Below are 27528 nucleotides of genomic sequence, written 5' to 3'. Positions count from 1 at the left end.
TTTTTCTTTCCCCCTCTAATGCAGGTGCAAGGTATGGTGAACGTTTTTGGGCGGACATCATTTCTCATTGACCAGAACACACGTGCCTTCCACATGTTCATCAAGTAAATTCTATTTTTACTGAAATATAGCATTGATAATTTTTCTCTTTAACATCATGCAGCAGATTTTTTCTTGCTGAAAAGAAACTAAAATAGAACTTTGCTTGTGTTATGAATGCTTTTCTAGCAATCAAGTGAAGCAGCGCCTCAGGTGTGACGGGGTCTCTTTACTAGCCCGTTTCACTGCTACACTCGAATGCTTGTCTAAGCAGCTATAACCCCTTTTTAAGGGGACAGATGTCAGCACCACCACACATAATTATGTTTGCATAATGATTAATGCACAACTTTTTGTCGTGTCGTAACTCTGTCATAGATGCTCCAGGGGATAAAAAACATCTGATAGAATGTTTTATGAGAAGCTTTGCATTTCAATTGTGCATTATTCATCACTTTCTCTGCATTGAAATTGCAGCTCAGATGCCATTTCATGGGAACCTGTTTTAGTCTAGTGGCACCTCCCTTGTTCTCTGCAAAATGTCACTGTTTCATACAGTTCACTTCTTCTTGCAGCTTTTTGATGGCTCTGGTTTATCGTATGGAGAGCTAGCAAGATTTGCATAGGTCTATAGTTCACTGAGCTGTTGTTTTGAGTGAAAAGCTTCAAGGATTTCGTTTCTTTCGATTAACTGTACTTGAAGGGTTGGAGTGTGTTTGTTTGCAATGTAACTATAAACGTTAAAATTGAAGTTCACATAAAAATCTGTGCAAATGTGAGTATGCCAACTTTTTCAAGCTGTAGACAAACTAAATGAATTGCTATTATTACTGATAGTATAAGTACAAAAGAATGAATATTTCACATGGAAACATTTAATTCATGCTCAAGGAAAAAGGCTTGAATACCCCTTCCCCATGTCAAAGAATAAAAAATGAAACTTTCCTGAAACGGATGAGATACAATATGGCTCTCCACTTTACCAGTTTTCAATCAAATTATGGGCGGGGTTTGGATGGTTACCTGGATCTGAAGCAACAAGATCAAGCCAGCAATCAATTTATTGTACAATGAGAACCAGTGAGGCCATGTAATCTTTTTTATTCTACTCTCCTGGGAGGTCAAGCCACATCTCAAATAATTGAAGATTGAAGAGAAATTTGAATAGGTCAGATTTAATCAATAAGCACAGATGCATTACAAAATCTGTGCCCTTAAAATCATCCAGCAAAATCAAAGGGTGCCTAATTTGTGCCCAATCACTCCTTCAATTTTTCCCTGTCACTGCAGCAACAAAGGAAAGTTTACTTCTCATAATCAATGATTTAGTTGATAAAATATGGGCTAACAGTTAACACATTTTAAATTCCAGGAGTCCAATAATATAAGAACTCAAATACCACAAGAAAGCAAGATATAATCCACCACTTTCGAGGTGGATAAGAAAATACCTCTTTGGAACAGAAGGCATTAGCTCCTTGAGTATTTGAATGAAAGAACCTCCCACATCTTCCTCAGGCAATTTCTGCTTCTTTCCTGCAATAATACATAAAAATGAACTAATTATTAACCATGAATTGCAAAAGCTAACAAGTCTGCACAGAGAAGAATTGGACATTAAAACCTTCAATTCTATTAGCATCTCAAGGGATGGGTGTGGGGGGATCGAAGAGAGAAAAGATTGTTCAACAATCATTTACACCAAAGTAAAGCAATGCAAGCACACATTCTGTAATGATGTTGAGTCTCAAAGGCCTCATATATGCCAAAATACTGATTATCAAGTCCAAATTTACATTTGTTTGAGCTTTATTCGAGTTTTCTCATCAGAATTTATGTATTGGGTAGTGCAAGAATTTTTAGTCTTTTCTTTGATAAGCCTATTTTGAATAGTCTAGGACTTAGTTGAGGTCAAATTTGATAAGACTTCTATCTTGAACTGCCAGTTTGTTTTTGTTCCCTAAAGCTATTTGGGCATATTCAAACCTGCAAATGGCCATTCACATTCCTCCCTGAACACAGAATTAATTGTCACTTCACTATCATCTGAGCAGCAGTTAAACAGTCCATAGAACTTTAATTTTCCTCATCCACTCATCATCTCATACCCTAACTGATTGGGGACCTGGTTGCACAAATAATTTCCCACCCTTTAGCACTAAAATTTTCCTACATATTAGCCTCAAAAGTATTCCTATTTCACTATCTTTCATATCAATGTCTATTAAGACATTGATGTCAATGTAGTTTCATTAACTGCTCAACATGATTGTGACACGATTTTCAGATAATTTTGGTCCAATAGGTTAGGTGCATGGTTTATAAAGCTCAATTGAGAGGAGAGAAGGGGAAGGAAGAATAAAAGTAGTTTAATACCTTGGGTATGTTCTTGAACTGAAGAGTCACGTCTAAGATACAAGCTATCGCTCCAATCTAACTCCATGTCCTGCTCCTTAGTGAACTTTTCCAATAACTGGCCAATTAGATTGTAGGCAACCAAACTTGTCACGTCACATGCTTCTTGGATGTTAAGGTACTGATTTCTACACATCCTTGATTTGTTGTGCACAAACATTGCATTCCCCAACTGAAGGTTGGAAGAGAAAATTGATGCATTTTCTGGACCCACTCCACTGTTCAGTTTAACTTCATCTCTCTCAATTGAATAGTCATTTAACTCTCCACTTGGTAAACTGAATGGTGAAAAACAATTTCCATCACTAAATGCATGCAATTTGCTTACGCTCTTTACTTCGTTTATATCTTCACTACCTGTCTCATAATTTGATATGATTTCTGGATCCACTTTCACATTCAGTTTACCCTCATCTCTCTCAATTGAATTGACAGAACATGACATAAAACTCTCAGAGTCTTCATTTTCCATTTGCCCATCATCCTCTATGCAACTACCATCATCACTATCTTCTAATTCTTCTCCATATGCATCAGCAAATTCCTCATCCAACTCATGATCAGGAAGCAAGTCCCAAACAATTTGTTTCAACTGAGCACTCACACTTAGTATACATTCTATTTCTTCCTCAAATTCCTCCTTTAGGAAGCATCCATGTGGCATAGATCGAGAATCCTTATTAATAACAGCAAGAGTTTCTAATAAAGACTTGGGAATTGTATCCATATCACTGCACTCGAAGAGAAACTCTGTTAACATATTTGTAATTGCTCCTCGTAAAGAACGGTTTGATATATCAACCTTTGGATCCAACAAAAGCTTTAAGGTTTTCAGCTTGGGGAATCTAACCTTTGTCTTGAGAATCCAAATAGCCTTGATAATATCATTCTGCAAGCTTATTATTTCTGGTGAGAATTGGTGAAAGCATGTTGTTGGGGTATTTAGACAGCCCGTAGATAGTTTCATTGATAAGTCTGCTACTGCCAATGCTTTAGCTAATGGCTCTCGCAGTTCACCTCCTTTTTCAAGATCCCTAAGCATCCTTTTACCCGTTTTACTCACTTTCTCAATTAAACGTTTGCGTTTTTTTCCCCCTTCACAAGCCTGTAACTGGGGCAATCTTTTGAGACATCTAAGCTTCCTGTCCATTGCAATCAAGGTTTGTAAAGGGAAATCCCCTAATCCATCCAGCACATGGATCGCAGCATCATGATGAATTTGAAATGTTGCAGTCACTGATTTCATAGAATTGTCCCGAAAATTTTGATGATCATCCAGAACTCTATATAGCTTCATAATCATATCCTTTCTCTTATGATCATGATTTTCACTGCTCAAACATCTCGGCAAAGATTCTCTAATAACTTGCTTCATTTTGCACCGAGTTTTCTCAAAATTTCCTGAGCCTCCTGTAAGTATCATGGCAATAAGGTAAAGCCCATTATTAGTCAAAGCATTGAGGAATGAGAGAAGGAATCCCATTATTTTGGGTGCATCAAATGATTGGACACTATGTTGAATAACATGACTTCCTCTTCCGAAATTACGTGCTCCAAAAGCTTCTTCAACATGAGTTTTAATAGTCTCACAGAAAATCTGGAAAACATAGTAGTAAGAACAATTTTATGAGAAAAACATAAATATCTACAGGACTAAATTATTGAAAGTACAAGAACATGATATCCACCAGCACTGCACAATGTTGCATTGACTTACATCATCGTCCCTCAGAAGAGATTCAGGCAAAGTCCTGGAAGACAGAATCAACCCCGAAAGCATTAAAATTAACCTTTACAGCAAAGAAAACAACAGGAACAACAACAATGCATACAAATATTTTGTTGTTGGAGTAGAAAGCTCACCCACTTACTTGTACCTAAAAAACTTGGGTTCCTTGCATTGCTTCCTCTTGGACCTTGAAGTCGAGAGTCCCATCAACCACCTGCACAGAACCTCGATAAGTAATCCTACCCCGAGTCCCGATACAAACATAAATCACCGTAACAATGCACCAAGCGTTTTAACAACAGCAACTAATACATTCCTCAGTTTCCACAATCTCACTTAAATCAACATTCAAGACCGCAAAACAACAAAAACAACAACAACAATATGCACTGAAAAAAAAAACGATCTTTAACTTGTTTCAGCAAAAATTAAAAACCAAAAACACCATGGAGTAGATTATATATAAAAAAAGTACTAGCTAAATTTCAGGATTGTGAACATTCATGGGAAAAGCATGCTTTTTTAGAAGAAATCAAACATAATAAACATAATTGGCGAGAAATTAAAAAGGAAAAAAAAAGGCGGAACCTTCTTTTGAGATTAACCAGCTTCTCTTGATGCTTAATTTGCGATAAAATCTCGATGCAATCTGTTCGATGAAATTTTGCCATTCTTACTGCTATTGAGAATAAGAAAATCCCACAGAGAGAGAGATTTAGGGTTTAGTTGAAATGGGGTTTAAAAAGGCATGTAGGAGAGCTCTGATATTTGGCTTCGGCTCGGCTTAAGAAGCTTGGAGTTGATTTTATGGGTCAGGTTCACATTTAAGGAATATTCAAAATAAAATATTCAACCAAGCCCCGTTGCGGCGAAAATTAAAAAAAAAAATTATAAGAAAATAAATTACTTATCTTTTATATTAAAATTTTAAATATTATTTGCACACAAAAAATATTATTCTTCAAAGATATTTTGAAATATTTGTTTTTATAATATTAGTGAAATTACAATACTCGAATTAGTAAAATTGAAGATAAGTAACTGAAATTTTTATTGAATTTTTAAGCGAAAATTATAATGATATGTTTTGAAACTATAAAGATTTAAATCTAATTAATAATTTTCACTAAATTTGGAATTAATTTAGAAAATATAATACCACAAAAGAAATCAAGATTTACTATTGGTTTTATTAGTAGCAAATTGTTTTGTATTATGAAAATTATAGTAATCGTGAAATAATAAAATGATGGATGGCTCATGCATATTTGATGAGCTTGTATTTGGTCACCAAATACAGTAGTCAGATAAAAAGCAACAGCAAGCAGCTACTAATATGTATTCTCAAATAATAGTTAGACATATCTTATGGGATACTGTAATTAAATATCCAAAAAATTGGTAATAAAATATTAATTAATGTCTTCAAAAATGATTAACATGGTCGTAATTAATTTAAATAAGAAAATGCAAAATTTTATTCTTTTTATATATTCTAAATAATATTATAATTGCTTATCTGTATTAAGACTTAACCTTCACCGGCCTTCTCAAAAGTCAAAAGTTTCCGCATTCCTCTCTTGATCTTAAGCTTGAGAAACTACATATTTTCCTGCAATGCTTTTAAGGCTTATGAAACCATTTTGTTTTCCTTGTGGTCCGTGCAACTTTTTTCCACCACATGGTTAGAAATCAGAAAAGCAACTTTCTTTCTCCCAAGAATTCCACGACATTTGAGAGAGACAGACAGAGGGAGAGCAGTGGGAGGGAGATGGAAAAGTCTGATTCTAAAAGGAAAAAGGAAAGAAAATAGATACTATACACCAACAAGGCTTACTCAAAATATACATTGTAAATTCCCCACACAACAGTCAATCACCAAAAGCCCCTACACTGCCAAACCGGCTCAACCCGCAACTACAACTCTCTTCAGTACAAAAATGTACTGAAAACAAAAAATGAAAAAATGGGTACCCAGATTTCCAACATGCATCCATGGCAGCCTGCATCATGAAATTAAAACAATAAAATGAGAACAAGCTACAGCTTGAATATTACAAATTACTTAAATTAACCCATCTTAGCCACATACCAGAGTGAAAGGGTGATATATGTCTAAATTGTGACATCATAATTCTTGATTCTACGTCCTAAAAGATCCTTCTACCATGTCCAACACCAAGAGCCCAGTGATGTCAAATAGAATACCCAACAGTTATTTCTTGTGGTAATGTATTGTTTTATTTTTCAAAATTTCGGCAAAGGATGCTAGCTTCATTTTCTACCATCTTATTTTATGGTTATTAACTCTTGGCAAGGTATGACTAGAATTTCTACAAACTATGGTGTCATTTACTACAGATCCTTTATCTTCTATCATGTACTACATATACTTTATTGAACAGCCTCTCGTTTGCTAAATGCTTCATTGTAGTTAACCAAAATAGGAAGGCAATACAAACAATAAATGTTACACACCAGGATTTTTCAGTGTCTCTGATGTTGGTAGGGCAGGCAATGACATCTCTGCAATAGCAGGCGGCAGCCATTAGGACATTAAGATGAAGCCACAAGGCAAATATGCTCCTTATTGAATCCCTACTTTAACTGTGTTGATCCCTTCTAAATAAAGCAAAATTACAAAAGTCATTCTTTCTCAAACAATTACCTGGAGCACAAAGAGACAAGGATGACATTGAAGATGATGAAGGCCATGGCGCTGCAATGTTGTCAGTCAAGTCACATGTAAAGCTATAGCCCGTTGAGTTGTCAAATACCACATCTGCTGGCAAGCTTCGTAGCAGGCATCCTAGATTTGTAGAAAATACCAAAATTTTCAATCTATATGGTGCATATCTTAAACTTTAGTGCATAATCATCTATCTAATTTGATGCATACATCAAACCAGGAAGAAAGCATGACGAGGATGCTAGATTAAAAATCTTCTAGCATATAGAAAGATGCCCACTGACGACTCGTATGTGTCACATACACACACACACCATTTCTATTGTTAACTAATGCACGTGCAAATGTGGGGGAAAGAACAAGATCAGGAAACAATACAAACCTTGTTGTCCATATGCTGTTGTGGCAACCGCACATGAGAATACAAGAGACAAAAAGACAAGAAGAAAACCTCAGTATCAGATTAAATAGCAGAGAATGGGCAAAGAATTAGAAGAACTACATCAAACAGAATAGTATACCTTGGATACTAAAATCTTTTAAGTCAACGTCACAAAGCTCATAAACATTTGTCATAACTCCACCTTTTCTTAACATTGACCCAAACATTGTTGCACAAATTATGGCTTGCTTGTTTGTAATTAACATTTGCTTCTGTATCCCCGCAATGTAAGTATTTAATGAGCTACAGCAGGAAGGACTGGGAGCAGCTACATTACGGCATGCCTTAATTACTTCCAAGGGCTGGTTAAATTCCAAAGGGCAAACTGCACATGCAAAAATTTTTACCCCATTGTAGACAAAATATCAAAATACTCACAAATGATTCAAAACAAATGCTACAATATCTTGTCATACAACTGGCAGATAACTACGAAAACTGAGAGAGGGAATTAAAAAGGAAAAGATATAACTAATAAAACTCAAAGTGAAGGACATTTAAAGACCAAGCATTACTTGACCTTATCTTGTTAGGTAAGTTAGAAAAGCTTGATTTACTTATTTAGAATTTAGTCATGCATTGTCCTAGATAGCCTGGTCTAATTTTGGAAACTGATAGATTATGTCAAAAGTAAAGGGAATTTAAACATTAATCTGCTATCCATACAGACTACGAATTGCCTCCACTTTCAATTTTTCATCAGATGACAGTTCCATGCAATATGAGATCATCTTCAACTACAAACTTCCTGAGGTAAAATAGATACTCAAGCAAGTTCATAAGTAAGAACAACCAGAACTGTGGATTAAGTAAATATTGAACAACAATCATGTAAGATATATAGAAACTGTACCCTTGTTGACTTTGCAGGCAGATAGTATACGGAATGCAGTATTTGCGGCATCTGGAGGGAGTTTCCTTGAAAGATATGAATATACCACCCCTTTACAATCATTGATGGCATCTATATGAGTAGTCTCCCCAATTACATTTTTATTCTCATTTAGCATCATTTGTGTTCCACTAATCTTTAGAGCAGCTTCCATAATTGCAGGTTGGCAAACTGGCCTGCAGCACTCTTTTAGAGGATCAACAGTGCTGCAAGCCTCCAATAACTTGCTTGTATTCACCATTTTCTCAAAGGTATTAACATCCTTCACTGGACAAGACCCACCTGTCAGATTTGATGATTTTACAGTACAAACTGTAGGTATGGTACTATTAGCCCCTCTGCTAGCTAGGATACTAATGATATCTGAAAAACAATCATTAGCAACAGCATTTCGCAAGACCAACATATCAGAGTTGATACTGTAGTAACCCTGGAAGATGTGGAGTAAACTACCAAGCTGTGGACAACATATCACATTTCCTACAAGTGCTGCCAAAGGTAGAGAACAATCAGATGCTGTTTTTCCCATGATATTCGACAACGCAGAAAAATTTACAGGGCACCTTCCAGTTAAATTTGGTTCATATGTTCTGGGAAAAGTTGGGTACATAGGTGGTAATGATTCACCAGGATAAGGATAACGTGGAATAACAGCAGGGGATATTTCTATAGGTTCAAATAATCCAGTAGACGGTGGATTAGCTAGCTCAGATGTGGAAGAAACATGACTAGGGTCAAGCAGTGTCTGCAATGTGACTACATCTTGGAAGCTGGATAACCAGAGAATGAATAGTATTAACTGTTGGCACAGGGAACCTGCAACCAGAGGCAAAGTCAGATTTCTGTCATAACATTCAAAAGATAAATAAATGGAGAAGGAGCACTAAATTGTCTTGTCATTTTTATGCTGCATAAGGTCTAGAATAAAGGTCACTAAGTTCAAAGCTAAAGCACCATGTAAATTCTCTGCTCGAAAGGCAAACACAAAGAAATAAGGTATATAGGCCAAACCAGAACCTCTAACCAAAGATAATGAGGGTCAGGTCATTAATTGAAAAATTACTGATATATAAATGTTAAAGCTTGATAAATGTAACATCTATTTATGGGTTAAAAGTTCCTTCATCACTTAGTTCTTCATTATGACTCCTCTAAGAATTTCATATGAGTGTTATCTTCAAACTAAAAAATATGTACACCACACCAAGCAAGTTTAGAAATGTACAGACCAACTTCACAACTAGGGGGAACTTGCCCAATAAATTAAGCTCAGCTAAAAGTTAAACAAAAATAGACTATAGACTGAATTCCAAATTATTTGTTGAGATATTAACTCTCAATCATAATACAAAGTCTGCACCAAATTAAAACCAGTTCTCATAAAGAAAAGGTCACTCCTAAAAGTGACAAAAAGCCAACCCGACACCTTTATACCAGCAAGTTTTTGCACCCCCTTCACTTTTTTAACTGCAGAATGCACTGTCTAAAGCTATAGATAAGTAGATCCAATTAGTCAATTCAAACAACTTGCCTTTAAGACGGCTAACAGTCTGAAAACAGTCCATAGCTCTTCTAGCCTTCTGGCACCATTGAATCATGCAATAGAAAAACCTATTGTAGTTAATTACACACCCTAACAACGTTTTCAGCAATGCAGTAAAACCTGTATCATCTTCAAGTGTTAGAGCAAGTGCGAAAAAGAAAATTTCATGCCCAGGAAGAAATAATGTAAAGATAAATGTAACTATTTATCCATGTATACATAAATTAGCACAACATGCTTCAACATGTTCAAAGAGAATAGCAATAAAATGAAGCATACTAAAACAATAATGAAAAATTTCAAATACCAATAGCTTCTTTTTCAAAAATGCTACTGCATGACACATTACTCTCAGACTAGATACCAGTTTCAGGTCTAAATTTTTTATCATATCGTACAGTCATAGACATTTCTGCTTTAGACATTGTCTGGAAGCATTTACAAAGGAGCAATAGTGAGTAAAAACAGCTAATACCTCTCATCCTTCCTTAAGCTACCTAGGTATCAGCATACTGGCTTAATAACCATCATTCTACCACCTTACTTCAATTCTTTCTGCACCATGCAAAAAAAAAAAAAAAATTTGGGGTTTAGCAAGCTTCAAGACTAAACTACAATCTAACCCATGTAAGAAATCTTCCCTCTAAACTCTGTAATTAGAACAAGCGAGTTTCAAGTACAACACTTTCCAACAACACTTATACTAAGCCCCTTGACCACACAAGTTTTTCTCTGTCACTTACTATCAAACTCAAAGACCGTTTTCAGTTCTTCAAAGCATTTTACATAAAAAAAAAATCAGAAATGACCTTTTTTATTCATCTTCATTGCAAAAAGAAGTACGGTCAGACAAGCTCTTAAGGATGTTTCTCAACTTCAGATAGAAAAATACAATTTTGGAAACCTTACTTTCTATGCAATTGTCATTTTTTTTTTAATTCCCATAGAAAATAAAGAACCACCTCAACTAACCTCAAAAAACTAGTAAATTATGTGAAGTTCTTTACTTCTTTACTTTTCTGATGACAAACAACAGATTAGACATGTTTTAACAGAAACTATAGCCCAACTCAATCAATCAACTAAGTAAACTAAATTTAGCAACACCAGAAACAATATTCCTTTCCTTGCATAGCATCAGCTAAAATAAAGAGTTAAGAATCTAAAGAAAATGGAAACAATATTTCAACCAAAGTAGTGATCATCTAAAGTTCAATTTACTTTCTCTCCCCTTTTTTTACAGCATTTTATTAAGGAAAGTTACATCTAAGGAAAAAAGAAATCCATTTTCCCTTTTCTCCTGATGATTTCCTAGATTAGAAAACAAAATAGTAAGCAATATCTTAAGCATATAACAACAAAACTAAACCAGATAATCAAATCAAACTAAAAAAGGCAGCAAATTTCCCTAAAAAAGAAGCACTAAATCAAGAATCAAACTCTCAAATTTCTCAAATCTTTCTCAGCCGCACAAAGAAATTACACATATCTCAAAAAAAATAAAAAAATCTGACTGAACCAAACCAAACCCACCAGATTATGCTTCTAAAAAAGGAAGGCAAAAAAAAAATTCTAAGCTCCAACTTCTAGTTTACTCTTCTCTTAACAAACAAAGAAGAGTTAGCTCAAACCCCCAAAAAACCAAAGAAGCAAAAAAAAAAAAAAGTTCGGAACCCCAAATTTCCTTCCTTTTTCCAGCATTTTCTCCGTTACCAAACACTCAAACACACCACAACAAAAAAGAAGAAAAAAAGTTACCTGAAGATGCGGAACGCATATAACATTTCCGGTGACAATTGAGGGGAAAAAAAATCAAATCATAAGAAGGGTCGGATCGGTGGGTAAAAATGGACCGAATATTATATAATTTTTTTTTATATTTTGTGGGAAACCCTAATAATTATAGTACTTAATAAAAACGGGGGAGCTTTTGTTTGTTAGCTTTTCCTTTTTTATTTTAGTTATATTTTTGGGGTAGGGGAGGGGAGTTTCTTTGTATGCGAGTGAGTGAGAGAGTGTGTGACGGTAAATGGGGGGGGCCGCTGCTTGCTGCTGTGGTGCTGCTGCTGCTGCCTGAAGATAAAGCTTGACACCAAACAGCAAAGCTAACTTTACTCTCCTCTTTTTCTCGTCGGTTTCCTTTCTTTACCCGACTTACCCCTTTTTGGCTCTTTTAGGTAACCTCCCCATTCGCTAAAACGCTGCGTTTTCTTCATCCGTAATGAAAATATACTTAATTTAGTAATAATAAAATACTAGTTCATCTTCTTTGGATACCTTTTGGTTTGGATGTTCAAAGTTACTGTTTTTGGCTTTTGCCATGTTACCCTCCGTCAACCATCGCCCCTTGTTTTTTTTATCACTTTCCACGTCCTCCTACTTCCCCACTGTTTATTAGGGAAAAAGTATGACCATGGAAAATTCTTAAAAGTCCAAAGTTTGGTGTCAAGTGGTACGATCATACCAAACTCTTCATTATCGCGACATCTCATGAGAGATATCAGGTTGAAATAGACACGAAACAAAGTGAATTTATAAATACAGGCTTTTCTTCACTTAAACTTAACATGAATATTTTTTCAAAATTGAAAGCATGGACTTAAATGAAAGAGCTACCAAGTCAAGTCATAAATGTTTTTGCTTCTTACTCACCAATGATGCTGAAAACCCAAGGCAAAACAAATCATTACATACACGATTTCTATCATATTAGCTGTAAGTCTATTTAATGAATTCACGAGTTAATAATAACAACATCAGACACAAAATGCATTTGATTGATTGAAAATGCCACTCACGGACCATTAAACTTGATGAATTTATCAAAACAGTATTGCATTGATGATCATTGTTATAGTTCTATCACATTATGGACAAGCACCATTTGGTTGTTGCTTATGATTCAGTCATTTACCTCCATGATCATTTGTTTCATGGATTTTTGGTTTCCAAGATTTTGTTTGTTTGATTTTTTCACTGAGAAGGCCAGAAAAAATGCACTTGCCATTGAGTTGGAGAGTATTATTGACAGTTGAGAAAGCCATGGGACAAGAACTGGCACCAATGATCATATGGAATGTCTAGAATATTCTAAAGTTACAAAAGAAATGTCAGGAAAATAAGTTATCTAAATGATGTGCGCTCTATCTGATTATGGTAATACATAGAAACTGTATAAAAGGTTTCTCCCTCATTAGAGTAGAGATAAGATTTGATCCTCGAAGGTGATCAAACCCTGGGGAAACAGATCAATGACCCTGAATTGCTAAATGCTCTCTGCTGTTTATCATTTGTTACCATTTCACACAAAACACTTTCGAATCATATTGTCATTTACTATTTGCAACGAATGCATGAACAAAGAAATCTAAAGAGCAAATAACAGAGTCAATAATTGTGTAAACACAAATTGCAATCGGAAAAAGCTTTCCTTTTCACCATACATGATTGAATTTTCCATGAGAAAGAGGTTAAAGTGTGTGTACACCCATGCAAAGCTCAATTGCGTAACATCTCAAGTTCTTCAGAAGAACGGATGACTGCTTATAGATATTTCCTTGCAAGGGCACGAACTTTTGTATCAAAATGTGATGATGTTATGCGGGAACCAGGCAAGTAGAGTGGATTAAGAAGAATCTGCCAATTACCAAAGATTTCAGGCAATGAAAAATCAGTCAATAGATCATGTCATTACATAAAAGGAAACAAATGAAGATGGTTCATCAAAAATTTCTAATGAAAAGTCCCTAAGACCAAATAATGGTATATGCAGGTTGAAGAACCCTTCCTCTGATTATGATACTTCTAATAGAAAAAATGCATTAAAATGAATAGATATAATGCAAAAGAAAGCTTTTTGAGCTATTGATCAAGACTGTACAAAAACAATAACTCAGCAGAAGTTGTAGTGATTTGGACCAACTTATAGACTCATACTTTCATAGCAACAAGTCCCCTCAAGAACAGTAACAAGAGTTAGAAAAGAGTAGTTTCATAGCATGATATGGGGATATTGACTACAAGCTTTCATTTACCACCGCTTTCTAAGGACTTAGTTGTCCACGAAAACAAAATTCTTGTGTTTGAGGTAGGTTCATGTTTTAAAAGGCCACAAGATCTTTGTTGCATAAAATCAGGTTCAGTATGTGTCCTTTAAGAGCAGCTTCAATTTTTCACATACTTATATTAAGTGGGTCATGTTCTCAAACTTGTCTACTTTGAAATGTTTAATACTTGTTCGACATGTTTACCTTAAGAAAAACAAAGAGTTGGAGCACTACAGCATAAGAGAGCCCAACAACAAGCAGACTACAAAATTCTGTACCAACTGTCACATTTTGATAAGCCCAAACTTATATAAATGAAAAGTTCTTTTTCTTTTTCTATAAAAAGGCCCTAACTTATTATCAAATTAAACCAGTCCTAGAACCAACTATAATTACCATCGTAATTCTTTTTTTCTCAAATCATTTTCAGTGCCCAACACCATCCCCTTTATTTTCTTTTAAACTACTCAGCCCTAGAACCAACTATCTCTCTCCCCCTCCCTTCCACAGTGACAAAAGGTGCTCAGTTGCCCTCCATGCTCACCAGAGATCTGCAGCCTCTACATGCTCTTGGTTTGCATAAATGCTCTACTTTATCAGTTCTGAAGCCTCTAAATGCAACACAAACTAGGACATACAAAATGACAAAAAACTTTGATTAATTTATTTTTCCAAATTAATCTAAAGCAGCTTCCAAATCTCACAGTAAATCTGCTTATCATGTTATTAGAGAATGTTCATAGAGAATAACTAGCAAACCTAGATTATTTATCTGACAGACTAACACATCCCAACAACTAAAGCATCACAGAGGAAAACAAGCATCACGTAGAAAAAAGAAGAAAAATTAACATACAAACCTAGTGGAATTTATCTGCCTGAATAAAGTGTTATCAAAGATTAATTGTCTGCGAAAAAGAGTTAACAGGAGAAGTTGGAAGCAGTAGTTACCTTTACGTAAAGCTCATGAACCTCTTGGAAAAAGCTCTTGATTCCATCATCATTACGAGAGTCATGAAGTAGCATAAATCGTGTATGTAAGATAAAGTCAAGGAAAGACTTAAACTGGAACTAGTAACACAGATAACCAAAATATAAATGTCAGGGATATGCTACAGTCTCAAGCTTCCTAAATACTAAAACACGCAGCTGACAACAACAATGGACAAGGTAATGAAGATGACAGAAGAAGACGAGAACTTTACTGCTTTTTTCATTTACTAACTTCGGTAGTACAATGATAATAGAAATGTGAAGCTAATATATAGCTGCAACATGTCTAGTCTAACAACAGCATAAATAAACCAGAACACTAGATCAGGAACCCCTACAACCATATGATGGAGGACATTCTACGTGAATGACTCACGTTATAATAGTAAGACAATAATGTTTAAATGGCTCTGACATGGTGTCTGAGCAACATGCCCTCAATGGCTAACAAAGCATCCCCAAAGAAGTAGCAAATAATATCATGCCAAGACTGTTAATAGTGTCAACACCAGCCAAACGTTAAGATGGTCTAGATATTCAACTACAGAAGTACTTTCAAGGGTCTAGTTAAATACTGCATTTTAATACCAACAACCTACAATTTACCCATAGTTTACATGAGGACTTTCCTTTAAATGGCAGACCTTTTTTCCCTGAGTTTTGGTTCTACATAATTGTCAAATTATTGGATATTGGATGTTTGTTCAACATATTAGTTATATATTTATGTTATGACATTTATAAGTCAGTTCAGTATATATAGAGGATATGACCAGCTGTTACATAAACTGAGACCACCAAATCATTGAACCTGTCAATTGCTTTCAAGAACCTGCAACAGAAATGTAAATAAAAGGTATCAAGATATTTGGCAATGAAACAGATAGAACAAAAACGTGGAAATTTCTCCAGAATATGCTAAAATGGATGTATCAAGAAAAATATAACTCACATCGCACTAGTGGTCCATGCAAGGTCTTGAACAATATCCAGAGCCGCATGCAATATGAACTGATGCAGCTGAGCAGCATCTTCTCTCTGTATTGAACAATGCAGTCAGACAGACAGCAACAAGTAACAACAGCTTCTGACACCAAGCCAAAAAGCATACAAGCAGAGAGAGTATTGCATAAGGTAAAAACACTTAAATCTTATGAAATCCAATCACACCCCCTCCATATATACATAAAAAAAAGAAGGGCAGGGGAAGAAAAACAAAGGAAATACAAGTACAATGTGCTGTAAAGAAATACTTTCCAAATAAACCCCAATAATTAATTATGAACATCTGATGCATTATATATTTCAAAGCATACATGCAGAGGAATATTAAGCAAATCTGATGTTCAATTTTGAAAATTCTTTCTTTAGCAGATATGAGCATGTCTTCCTTTCACTATGTTTCATAGAAGAGAAAGGGGATGAAAGGAAAGTAGTGTTTCCTTTGTTTGGTATGAGGGAACTAGCAAGCAGGAAGGAAAAGGGTGGAATTGCACATTTCCCCTCCCTCCAAATCTAATCCTTTCAAAAATGGGAGGAATTGAAAACATTTGTTCAAATTAAGTTAATCATTCCATTTACAACTTTACTCCTACCCTCTTTCTTTCCCTCTAATTTCCATCATTCATACTATACACAAGAAAGGAAAAAAACGTTTCTTCCTCTCCATTTTTTTTTTCTTTCCTCACCTTTTTCCCTTCTCTCTGTTTTCCTCCCTACTGAACATACTGTCAGAATCATTGCGAAAGCATTACTCCTAGATAATCAAAAGTTCAAAACTACGAAATAGAACCCAAAAAAAGAAAGGTTAAAATGCACAAACAAGTACAACACAACAACTCTAGGCCACTGGGTACATCTTGCAAAGTGTAGAGAGATATAACCATGGCCAAACAGATACAAAATCCTGCATCATACTTTGCAATCTCCAGATATGTAAACATAAAATTTCATTATTAGGAAAAAATATGTAGAATGATGTGAACAAATATCATACTTTCGCAGCAGACCCAACTTCAGCTTCATATATTGGGATGTCATTCCTGCTCACAATGATAAAACAAGCCGTAGTTGCCATCCTAAAGATATGGCAAGATGAACTCTGGTTGATGGAATTCTAACGTCAGAAGAAGAAAAATTAAGAGTCATAGGACACAGAAGAAAGTGTAGTACATGCAGACTAGTGTGCCAAAGCACACACAAACAGCAATTGATTCAACAAAAAGGTCTATGTGGAGAGTTCCTGGGAAGGAGAATAAAAGAAGAGTTGCTGCCTCTAACTCTGTTCTTTAATTTCAAACCTAAATAAATAAATCTAAGTTGACACCAAATCCCTGACCTGAAATCTATGTCTCTCTCTATTCTGATCAAACAAGTAGTTAATTCTTTGCATTTCATCCTCCGCATTTGAAATTTCCTTGCTATGCGAGCAACCCAATATTCAGAAAGTTGAGAAATTCTCAAATATGAATCGGAATCTAGACAACCCAAAACTTAACTGAACCATATACATCATAAGCCAAAAAAAAAAAAACAAGGAAAAAAAATGAAAATGGATAACTGGGCATTTGATGCAAACCTGAGATCAACAATTTAGCAGCAGTGGAAGTGTAGGAGCAAAGGGGAAAAACACGTCAGAGACTCCGATAGCAAATCAAGAAATTCGAAAACTCAAAACAGGAGACTTTCGACCAGACTCCACCGCGCACGGGACAACGTACGAGAAATTGGCTTTCGGCATTCGGCTACTCCCTGTCACTAGTGTCAAAGAACTGGGCTGTGGTGGCCCAGCATGTGGCCCATGTGGTTATGGCCGTTCTAAGCGGAATTCTTGGCTGTCATGGGCCATAACAATATGGCCTGTTAAATGAGCAGCGCTGGACCAACTTGGAACGGCCCACTTGATGCCTTTAACAATCCGCTTGTAGTGTTATTCAATTGTTTTTATATTAAAAAAATTATTATATACTTGTTGCCAATTTTTCAATACCATAAAATGATTATGCTACTATTTGCTATGGAAATTTAGCCACTTTGAGTTTTCGGCAGTATGCAAATTTAATTATGACATTTACCTAAGTGTGAAAGAAACATTGTAAATTTGAGATGAAAAATATAAAATATGTTACCTTTTAAATAAACAATTATATTTTTTATGTGTAAGGTATGGATTATCTGTTGTGTGGTTGTTAATTTAGTACTTGTTACATATATGATTTTATTATAGTATATTTTTTTATACATATTAATTGTCTTTTAAATCTTGTTATATACATTTTAAAATTAGAATCGAAATTTATTAAGATAAATTTTCAAAATTTTAAGTTTTAAGATTTACTTACGTGTAGTATCTAAAAAAAAAGTTGAATTATTTAAAAAATTAAATAAATTTTTATTTTTTACTACATTCAATACAATTATTATATTTTGTCGTTAATCAAAATGTCATTTATCTATTTATGTCACATATATTAACATATTATAGTGGATAATGACATGACATGTTTATAAGGTACAATAACATAACCACATGATATTTTCATCATTTACATTAACACTATGTGTAATGAGTGACATTCTGATTAAAAATAATTAGTTAATTATTAATCACAAAGATGAATTCAAAATTTTTTTTGAATAGTTTCATAACTAAAATAATAAAAATAATTAAAATTTTTTTTCCGTTCCAAGATCTACTGAGAAAGTACTTAGATTAAATTCAATACAACTTTTCTTAAAAGATTATTAGGTACCATCATTAGTAGAATTATATTGGTTTTGCCAGAACTTGACTCTTATTAGATAATTTCTTGTATTTTAAAATATCTTTTTATTTCTTTCAAAAAAAAATCTTTTCATAACTTATTTATCCAAAAACATGTTAAAAATTACTACTAATTTCTCGTTAACATAAATTAAAATATTAGAATTAAATAAAATATGATATTGCATAGCAAATTATCATATTTAACAACTAACAATTTGACAAATTTCTATTTATTAATTAAAATTAAGTATAAGTATCCACAAACCACATGAAGTTAAATACAAAGACCAAATAATCAAACAATATATCTACAAAATAAATAAAAAAATACTCATAATTTCAAGATATTATTTTCTATTAGAAAGATTCTATTTGGATCCCAAACTATCAATTTAATAAAAAATATATTTAGACATAAAATATTTAAAAACTTAATTTGAATTGAAAATTATTTACAATTGAACAATTGAAGCTTAGGTTTAAAAGAGTGAAAGACATAACTAAGGACCAAGAAAAAAAAAATCACTGCTAGTCTCAAAAGTAAGATTTAAATTTTTAAAAAATAAATATTTTAATATTTATTTTTTTAAATAAAATCTTAAATTATAAAAAAATTTATCTTTCCAGTATTTAAATATTAATATATAAATAATTGTTTGATAAATTTACGTTAATTTGAAATCTTTGATAAGTTAACTATATAAAATTCCAAATAAATAGTATATTTAGTATAGATTTTTAAGAATTGAGTAATGTAATTTGACACTGCTTTTATAAAGTTGAGTCTGCCCAAAATTAATCATAATAACTTACTTGGTTTAAAATAAAAAATATCATTTTTTATGATTATATTAAAAAATATAATTTTTTTTTCAAAACATTCTTTTCTTGTTTTTCTTTGTTTCATTGTCTAACCGAAACATGCCGGCAATAGGTCGGGTGCGACCATCAAGAAAGGGCATTAGGGGAGAGGAAAGAGAAGAAATGAAAGAAATATATATTGAAAAGATAAAAAAAAAAAAAATTCATTTTTTACTTTTCCTTTTAAAAATTTATAACACGTGGCAGTTAAGTGGTATTTTTTTTGGCTATGTTTCACATTTATTTAAAAGCTATGTTGGTAGATTTGGTTTTCAGTATAATGGATTGAGTTTTTTGATATTCAAAATTAAAGTTTGCGTACCACATTAAACTTTTTATAGTATAAATATTACATTAATTATTTTCTTTAAATATAGGAGCAAAATAAGATATTATCTTTATGAACAAATAATACTACTACCATTCAGCTACCTTTAGTGCTGTTATGGAAAGAATAAAATATCCAATTCCTTTTTTTTTTTTTTTCATTCAACTCTCTTTGGCAAATTTTTTATTGCTTACAAACAAATAGAAGCCATACTTCTATGTGGTTTTGTATGATATCGTCAAACCAATGACGTGCATAGTAGCCAAGTGTTCACATTATTAAGCTTGCATCAGCTGAATCAAATTGATGGGGGAGCAAACGGAGGAATCCTTCAACAGACGCCTGGCCCATAGGAAATGCATGCTTTCAGTGGGGTGGAATGGATCAAAGAATACACGACTCTTTCTATCTTCGCATGGTGCAACATTTTGGGCGCAAGGAAGAATCCTAGCCCCGTTCCTATCAACGCAACAAGAAGTGTTTACATCCTTAAATCCTGCACACAAAATTATACAAATAGAGTTTGTAAGCTATATCAAAACAATAAAAATCAAAGACATAGTTCTCGCTATTTGTGCTCAGTTTTCAAGGATTAGAGAGTTTGATCCAGCTTTATCTTCTTTTACTCAAATTCAGCTTAAAAAATAATCGAGTGGACTTAGCCCGATTCAATTAACTTAAAGAATTTGATTTTAAAATTTAAGTAAAACTTAAATGTCACTTGAGTCGAGTATTATTACAAAATTCAAAATCAACTCAAATCATTGTTTCAACTTGGTTCGACAACGAATGAATTGAGCTTAAATATTGTTAAGAATCAATATAGAATAGCTCTTAAAAGTAACTTAACTTATTTACATTTTTAATAATTTTAAATAATTTTTACTTACCGTATGATACAGGCGACGCATAAACATCTTGAAAAATCTTGTAAAGGTCTCCAAGAACGAACTTTGATCCCGAAAAAGTGGATTGCCACTTTGTTAACGAATTGGAAATGAGTTTATTGTATATCGATATACGCTCATTCACTTCTTCGACACATGATGTTGTGTGATTTTTTGTATTTATATTAAATGGTTGGCACCCTAACGGAGACACGTTGTTCACCAAAAATTTACGAGCACCAAGCTTATATAATCTCTGCATTAAAAACAAACTCACAAGTTTTACATGTGATTTAACATTATGATTCATATTTTAATAATAAAAAATAGTAAAATATCTGACAATTGATTATCTGGAGATACTCTTAAAAGAAAAATTCATAAAATTGTTATGTTCATACTACTTATAAGTAGTTGAATAATTAAAAATTAAATAAAAGAGCATTACTCTTTTAAGAATTTGATGAATACTTTAAAGATTTACCTGCAATTGCTTAAAAAGCTCTTCAACAAGCACTTCGGCATATTTGTCTGGAGAGCTTTTCGACGTTGCAGTTTCATAGGTAAGCCCTAAGTCATTGCTCGCAGTATGGATAAAAAAAACAGACTTGGAGAGGTATTCAGTGAAACTTTCTGTGCTGCCAAATGAGCTCTTCAAATCCTTCAAGGTTGTGTTCTCAAACAAGTCTACTTGTTGGAAGAAGTTGAGCACATTCATATGCTGTATAGTGTAAGAAAATTGGCAAAATACTATACAATTAGTGAACTCATCAAGTGAATATAAGACGATTTGATACTTATTATAAGTATATGGTTAATTTTCACCTAGTAAAAACATTATAATTGAACTCGAGTACTTTTTCTTATCACAAATTTTTTTTAAAGTTATTATAATTGATAGAATCATATTGTTAAGAATAAAATTAGATGTAATTTTAATAAGATGAATAAAATCATCTATAAAATTATATTAAAGTATCAAGATATTTTACCATAGAGCGTCCATTTTCAGAAAGAATCCCAGAAGAACCAGAAGCATAGTTCACGCCAGTTCGAGTTGTTTTCCTATCTGCCTCAGACATACTCAAAATTGGTGGTGGGAATTGAAAACCAGACACCGTAGCTGCATTATTAAATATAGAAAACAACTTAGTTAATGTTACATTTCACGTACAAAGTTTTTGCTACAGTGGATATTTATATAATAAATAATGGAGGTTTATTAGAAAATGGATTATTACCCAATAAATCATTGCTCAGATTAAAAGAAATGGAAGATATGAAGTCAGAAGGAATGAAGAATTCTTTATGCTAGGGTGCATGTTTAAAGACTAAAATTTTAGAAACTTATTCCCAAAACATCGAAATAATATGATATTATTTTAAACTAAGTACTAATATATATATTGAAAATAACAGCAAATGGTGTTAAAGTTTTTGTCATACCAATGAAATCTGCTACGGTTCTACCATTGGTGGCACGACCAGTAGGTTTTCCATCAAAATCAATTCCAAATGGTAGATAATTTGCTACAGCAGAATGAGGCAAAAAATTGTTGTTTCCATCGTCAACGTAGGAGTCTCCAAATACGTAAAGAGCTGGCGAATCAATTTTGATATCTTTCAGGGACAGATATTGCAAAAGAGACTGTTGGTTAATGTTGAATGGTGGTACTTCAAGAACATCTCCAACACCAAGTGAGAATAATTGTAATAAATGAAAGAAGATGAAAACACAAACAGAGATTGAGCAATCAGGCTTAGCCATGATTATAGCTCAAAAGAATGAAAAGAAACAACTTTCCCACTATGGTATTGGAACGAAAGGTTAATTTGTGCTTTGTGTAGATTCATGTGATTTTTTTGGATATTTATATTAATTTTTTTAGTGTTTCGTTATAAATTCCAACTGCATTTGTATAAATTTAGGACTTGATAGCACCTTGAATGTCGGTTAGTTATGAACGGGAAGTGCTAAGGAAGTATAAAACATTTTAACAAATTCAATTATAGTACTACTATTTATTAATATGTTTTCCTTGTGGTGAAATGGATATCAACTAATTAATACCGTTAATTTTTTGTTAACAATTTCAATTCTATATTTTAAAATAGTTAAAAAGGGTAAACGTAACAAATTGTTATTTATAATTTCTTAGTTTTCCAACTAAAAGTTCTAAAAATAGCACAACACTTGAATTGTCATAGAACGACAATCATGGAATTAAATATGTACTGCAGTTAAGCATTGTGTTATGGCATAGAAAATGAGCTTGCGTCGTATTAAAAGAGTGAGAATTTATGTCACTTTTACAATCCCACCCAAAAAAAATTATAACATAAAGATTATCATATTTAACCAATAGAATGGTATATGAAATATGTCATAAAATTGTAACTTAAGATTATGAATGGGACAAACATATAGCTAGAGCACTAATAAAGTTATATTCCTTCTCTTATACATGATTTAAATTTTCGATCTTGTTTGGTCAGATTGGGCTAATAAGTTTGGGGAGAGAGAGGAAGAGGAAAGGACTTAGCAGAGGAGGAGTGGCAAGGAAGAATTTTTATTTTTAATTTTTTTTGTGTATTTTGTTTTTGAAAAAGAATTTATTTGTTACAAAAATTTTTTTCTGTTTAAAAAAATTTATGCCATGTGATAAGTACATGTGTGTTACATGATATATTATCCATGTTTACAAGTTGAAATGGTCTTCATTAGATGTGATTTTTTTTTGGGTGATATTTTTCATTTTGATTAATTAGAAATTATGCAACTATTTTTCTTAAAAGTATTATATATACTATAATAAAGTGATAAATGAAATTAAAATTTGGGTACCACAATGAATTTCCCTTTTTTTTTTTACTATAAATATCATTTTAAACATTTTCCCAAATATCCTTGTAGGCAATGCTTTTTGCTTTTTGGAAAGGTGCAGACATATAATGCTACAACCAATCTACTACCATTAGTACTTGTATGGAAACAAAAAAAAAAAAAAAACTCGAATTCCTTTTGCTTATTCTACTCTCTCATTTGTCATTAGTTTTATCATTTACAAATGAATAAGATTTCTCTTTTGCCTGGGGGTTAAGACTTCAGCATTTGGAAATTGTTCCAAGTGGTTACTTGTGGAGCCTAATTAGTTTTCTTTTGTCTTCATCCTAAACATAGAAAGGGCATAAATGTTGTAAGTAATTTTTAAATGCGACACTTTCTTCTTTTTTTTTAATAATTTAGAATTTTTTTATAATATGATGTCTATTACATAGTATAAATTATGTTTTTATATTTTAATACCAATAATGTGTGTTATAATTTCATATTAAATTACTTTATCTTCTTTTACTCAGATTTGGCTTAAAAAATAATTGACTGGACTTAGCCCGATTCAATTAACTTAAAGAATCTGATTTTAAAATTCAAATAAAACTTAAATGTCACTTGAGTCGAGTATTATTACAAAATTCGAAGTCGACTCAAATTATTAGTTCAACTTGGTTCGACAACGAATGAATTAAGATTAAGTATTGTTAAGAATTAAGATAGAATAACTCTTGAAAGTAACTTAACTCATTTACATTTTTAATCATTTTAATTAATTTTTATTTACCGTATGATGCAGTTGATGCATAGACATCTTGAAAAATCTTGTAAAGGTCTTCAAGAACAAACTTAGATCCCGAAAGAGTAGATTGCCACTTCGTTAATGAATTGGAAAGAAACTTGTTGTATATAATTATACGTTCATTTACTTCTTCGACATATGATGTTGTGTGGTTCTTTGTATTTATGTTAAATGGTTGGCACCCTAATGGAGACACGTTGTTTACCAAAATTTTACAAGCACCAAGCTTATATAATCTCTGCATTAAAAACAAATTCACAAATTTTACATGTGATTTAACGTTATGATTCACATTTTAATAATAAAAAAGAGTAAAGTAATCGAAAATTTGATTATCTGGAGATACTTTAAAAAAATAATTCATAAAATTGTTATGTTCATACTATTTTTGAGTAGTTGAATAATTAAAAATTAAATAAAAGAGCATTACTCTTTTAAGAATTTGATAAATACTTTCAATATTTACCTGCAATTGCTTAAAAAGCTCTTCAACAAGCACTTCGGAATATTTATCTGGAGAGTCTTTCGATGCTGTAGTTTCATATGTAAACCCTAAGTCATTGCTCGCAGTATGGATGAAAAAAACAGACTTGGAGAGGTATTCAGTGAAACTTTCTGTGCTGCTAAATGAACTCTTCAAATCCTTCAAGGTTGCGTTCTCAAACAAGTCTACTTGTTGGAAGAAGTTGAGCACATTCATATGCTATATGGTGTAGGAAAATTTGCAAAATGCTACATAGTTAGTGAACTCATCAAGTGAATATAGGATGATTTGATACTTATTATAAGCATATGATTAATTTTCACCTAGTAAAAACATTTTAATTGATTTTGAGTTGTTTTTTTATCATAAATTTTCTTAAACCTATTATAATTGATAGAATCATATTGTCAAGACTAAAATTAGATGCAATTTTAACAAGATAAATAAAGCCATCTATAAAATTATATTAATGTATCAAGGAATTTTACCATAGAGCGTCTATTTTCAGAAAGAATCCCAGAGGAACCAGAGGCATAGTTCACATCAGTCCGAGTTGATTTCCTGTTTGCCTCAGACAAACCCAAAATTGGTGGTGGGTATTGAAAACCACCCACTGTAGCTGCATTATTAAATATAGAAAACAATTTAGTTAATGTTACATTTCGCATCCAAAGTTTTTGCTACAGTGGATAGTTATATAATAAATAATGGAGGTTTATTAGAAAATGGATTATTAGCCAATAAATCATTGCTCAAATTAAAAGCAACGCAAGATATGAAGTCAAAAGGACTGAAGAATTCTCTATGCTAGGGTGCATGTTTAAAGAATAAAATTTTAGAAACTTATTCCCAAAACATTGAAATATTAAAATGATCAAAGTAATAAGTACATTTAAATGTGATGTTCTCGAAATGATATTTAAGTTAGAAGAACTTATCTAATAATAAGAGTATAAAACCCTGGAATATTTTTGGCTCAATAATTAGTGTTCGATCTCTTTATTCTCATTTTTCAAATTTAAAAAAGAAAATAATATAATATTATTTTAAACTATGTACTAATTATATATTGAAAATAACAGTAAATGGTCATAGAGTTTTTGTCATACCAATGAAATCTACTACGGGTCTACCATTGGTGGCACGACCAGTAGGTTTTCCATCAAAATCAATTCCAAATGGTAGATAATTTGCTACAGCAGAATGGGGCAAAAAATTGTTGTTCCCATTGTCCACGTAGGAGTCTCCAAATACATAAAGGGCTGGCAAATCAATTTTTGATATCCCCAAGGGACAGATATTGCAAAAGAGACGGTTGGTTAATGTTGAATGGTGGTGCTTCAAGAACATCTCCAACACCATATGAGAATACTTGCAATAAATGAAAGAAGATGAAAACACAAACAGAGATACGGCAACCAAGCTTAGCCATGATTGTAGCTCAAAACTATGAAAAGAAACAAGTTTCCCACTTTGATATGTTGAAATGATAGGTTAACTTGAGTTTTGTGGAGATTTATGTGAATTTTTGGGATATTTATATTAAATTTTTCTAGTGTTCTCTTATAAATTCCAACCGGGATTTATAAATTTGGGACTTGATAACATCTCGAACGTGAGCTAGTTATGACCTGGAAGTGCTAAACAAATATAAAACATTTTAACAAATTAAATTATAGTATTTTTATTTATTAATATGTTTTCATTATGGTGAATTAGATATCAACTAATATCGTTATTTTTTTAAATAATTTTTTTTTAAAAAATTTGAAGATAGTTAAAAACAGTAAACGAAACAACCTGTTATTTTAACTTCTTAATCTCCCAATTAAAATTTCTAAAAATAGTACAACACTTGGGTTGTCATATTAGGGCAAGCATGAAATTAAATATATTTTAATGTTAAGCATTGTGTTATGACATAAAAAATGAGCTTGCGTTGTATTAAAAGAGTGTGAGTTTATGTCACTTTTACAGTCCCGCCCCAAAAAAGAAATTATAACATAAAGTTTATCAGACTTAAGCAATAAAAAGGGTGTTTGAAATATGTCATAAAATTATAAAAAGGGTGTTTGGTCAGATTAGGCTAGTGGTTGGTTAGGTTGGGCTAATAGGTGGGGGGGAGGGAGGGAGGGGAGAGGAGAGTGATGGCAAGGAAGAATTTTTATTTTTAAAATTTTTTTGTGTATTTTGTTTTTGAAGAAAAAGAAAATTTTATTTGTTAAAAAAACTTGTTTTTTTTTTCTTAAAAAAATTTATTAGACGATATTATCTATGTTTGTAAGTTGAAATGATCTCATCAGATGTAATTTTTTTTTGTGACGTTTTTCATTTTGATTAATTAAAAATTATACAATTATTTTTTTAACAGTATTATATACTATGATAAAGTGCAAAATAAAATTAAACTTTAGGTATCACAATGAATTTTCTTTTATTTAGTATAAGTATCATTTTCCCCAGTATACGTGCCAAATAGGACATTATCCTTGTAGACATGTAATGCTACAACCAATCTACTACCATTAGTGCCTGTATTTAAATCCAAAAAAAAAAAATAAAAACTCCTTTTGCTTTATTCTACTATTATTTGCCATTATTTTTATCATTTACTAATGAATAAGATTTCTCATTTGCTTGGAGTTTAGTCTTTAGCACAAGGAAATTGTTCCAATCCGTTACTCGTGGAGCCCGACTAGTTTACTTTTGTCTTCTATCCTCAAAATCGAAAAGGTACAAATATTGTAAGTAATTTGTAAATGCGACATTTTTCTTTCTT

General features: G+C 32.5%; 4 protein-coding genes, 1 long non-coding RNA gene and 1 pseudogene across 11 annotated transcripts; 1 reads left to right on the top strand and 5 right to left on the bottom strand.

The window, feature by feature from the left end:
* LOC18602417 lies at positions 6-869 on the top strand. The gene is made up of 2 exons (XR_001927314.1): positions 6-104; positions 615-869. It is a non-coding gene; the product is annotated as an uncharacterized LOC18602417 (long non-coding RNA).
* LOC18602416 lies at positions 839-4979 on the bottom strand. Of its 2 annotated transcripts, none has more exons than XM_007033782.2 (6): positions 4772-4979; positions 4326-4397; positions 4172-4205; positions 2416-4051; positions 1491-1575; positions 839-1323 (listed from the first exon to the last, which is right to left on the bottom strand). In XM_007033782.2, exons 1-6 carry the CDS (start codon positions 4852-4854, stop codon positions 1299-1301), a joined length of 1935 nt encoding a protein of 644 aa, XP_007033844.2. In that variant the 5' UTR covers positions 4855-4979; the 3' UTR covers positions 839-1298. The 2 variants fall into 2 exon arrangements, with proteins under 2 accessions (XP_007033844.2, XP_007033846.2); XM_007033784.2 differs by having other exon boundaries at positions 4332-4397.
* On the bottom strand, positions 5945-11896 carry LOC18602415 (uncharacterized GPI-anchored protein At1g61900). Of its 5 annotated transcripts, none has more exons than XM_018120099.1 (9): positions 11508-11896; positions 10225-10304; positions 9738-9869; positions 8168-9022; positions 7394-7639; positions 7255-7287; positions 6852-6992; positions 6662-6709; positions 5945-6186 (listed from the first exon to the last, which is right to left on the bottom strand). In XM_018120099.1, the coding sequence occupies exons 2-9, from the start codon at positions 10229-10231 to the stop codon at positions 6113-6115; spliced, it is 1536 nt and encodes a 511-aa protein (XP_017975588.1). In that variant the 5' UTR covers positions 10232-10304; positions 11508-11896; the 3' UTR covers positions 5945-6112. The 5 variants fall into 5 exon arrangements, with proteins under 5 accessions (XP_017975588.1, XP_017975589.1, XP_017975587.1 ...); XM_018120100.1 differs by having other exon boundaries at positions 9738-9786; positions 11508-11895; XM_018120098.1 differs by lacking the exon at positions 10225-10304.
* LOC18602414 (trafficking protein particle complex subunit 2) lies at positions 13002-17518 on the bottom strand. 2 transcript variants are annotated; one of them, XM_007033776.2, is made up of 6 exons: positions 17367-17518; positions 16785-16904; positions 15741-15826; positions 15559-15620; positions 14747-14832; positions 13002-13385 (listed from the first exon to the last, which is right to left on the bottom strand). In XM_007033776.2, exons 2-6 carry the CDS (start codon positions 16863-16865, stop codon positions 13293-13295), a joined length of 408 nt encoding a protein of 135 aa, XP_007033838.2. In that variant the 5' UTR covers positions 16866-16904; positions 17367-17518; the 3' UTR covers positions 13002-13292. The 2 variants fall into 2 exon arrangements, with proteins under 2 accessions (XP_007033838.2, XP_007033839.2); XM_007033777.2 differs by having other exon boundaries at positions 16785-16889.
* LOC18602413 (GDSL esterase/lipase 7) lies at positions 19873-22469 on the bottom strand. Its single transcript, XM_018118830.1, has 5 exons — positions 22077-22469; positions 21623-21753; positions 21115-21351; positions 20634-20886; positions 19873-20239 (listed from the first exon to the last, which is right to left on the bottom strand). Exons 1-5 carry the CDS (start codon positions 22396-22398, stop codon positions 20022-20024), a joined length of 1161 nt encoding a protein of 386 aa, XP_017974319.1. The 5' UTR covers positions 22399-22469; the 3' UTR covers positions 19873-20021.
* Positions 24243-26181, bottom strand: LOC108661616 (annotated as a pseudogene).

The sequence above is a fragment of the Theobroma cacao genome, chromosome 4, assembly GCF_000208745.1.
Source record: "Theobroma cacao cultivar B97-61/B2 chromosome 4, Criollo_cocoa_genome_V2, whole genome shotgun sequence".
NCBI classification, from domain to species: domain Eukaryota; kingdom Viridiplantae; phylum Streptophyta; class Magnoliopsida; order Malvales; family Malvaceae; genus Theobroma; species Theobroma cacao.
Note: the sequence above shows the minus strand (reverse complement) of the source record. Positions and strands in the feature narration are given on the sequence as shown.

Coding starts and splice junctions, on each gene's coding strand:
- LOC18602416 (XM_007033782.2), bottom strand. CDS start 4,854: ATGGCAAAATTTCATCGAACAGATTGCATCGAGATTTTATCGCAAATT. Junction 4,206..4,325: donor CCCAAGTTTTTTAGGTACAA/GTAAGTGGGTGA, acceptor TCTGTCTTCCAG/GACTTTGCCTGAATCTCTTC. Junction 4,052..4,171: donor CTCTTCTGAGGGACGATGAT/GTAAGTCAATGC, acceptor TATGTTTTCCAG/ATTTTCTGTGAGACTATTAA.
- LOC18602415 (XM_018120098.1), bottom strand. Junction 9,023..9,737: donor GACTGTTAGCCGTCTTAAAG/GCAAGTTGTTTG, acceptor CTCTGGTTGCAG/GTTCCCTGTGCCAACAGTTA. Junction 6,993..7,254: donor AACAGCATATGGACAACAAG/GTTTGTATTGTT, acceptor CTACAAATCTAG/GATGCCTGCTACGAAGCTTG.
- LOC18602414 (XM_007033776.2), bottom strand. CDS start 16,865: ATGGCAACTACGGCTTGTTTTATCATTGTGAGCAGGAATGACATCCCA. Junction 15,827..16,784: donor AAGTTGGGTCTGCTGCGAAA/GTATGATATTTG, acceptor TGTTCAATACAG/AGAGAAGATGCTGCTCAGCT. Junction 14,833..15,558: donor AGTTTATGTAACAGCTGGTC/ATATCCTCTATA, acceptor ACTTTATCTTAC/ATACACGATTTATGCTACTT.
- LOC18602413 (XM_018118830.1), bottom strand. CDS start 22,398: ATGGCTAAGCCTGATTGCTCAATCTCTGTTTGTGTTTTCATCTTCTTT. Junction 21,754..22,076: donor AACCGTAGCAGATTTCATTG/GTATGACAAAAA, acceptor TTAATAATGCAG/CTACGGTGTCTGGTTTTCAA. Junction 20,887..21,114: donor AGCTTTTTAAGCAATTGCAG/GTAAATCTTTAA, acceptor TTTTTAATGCAG/AGATTATATAAGCTTGGTGC.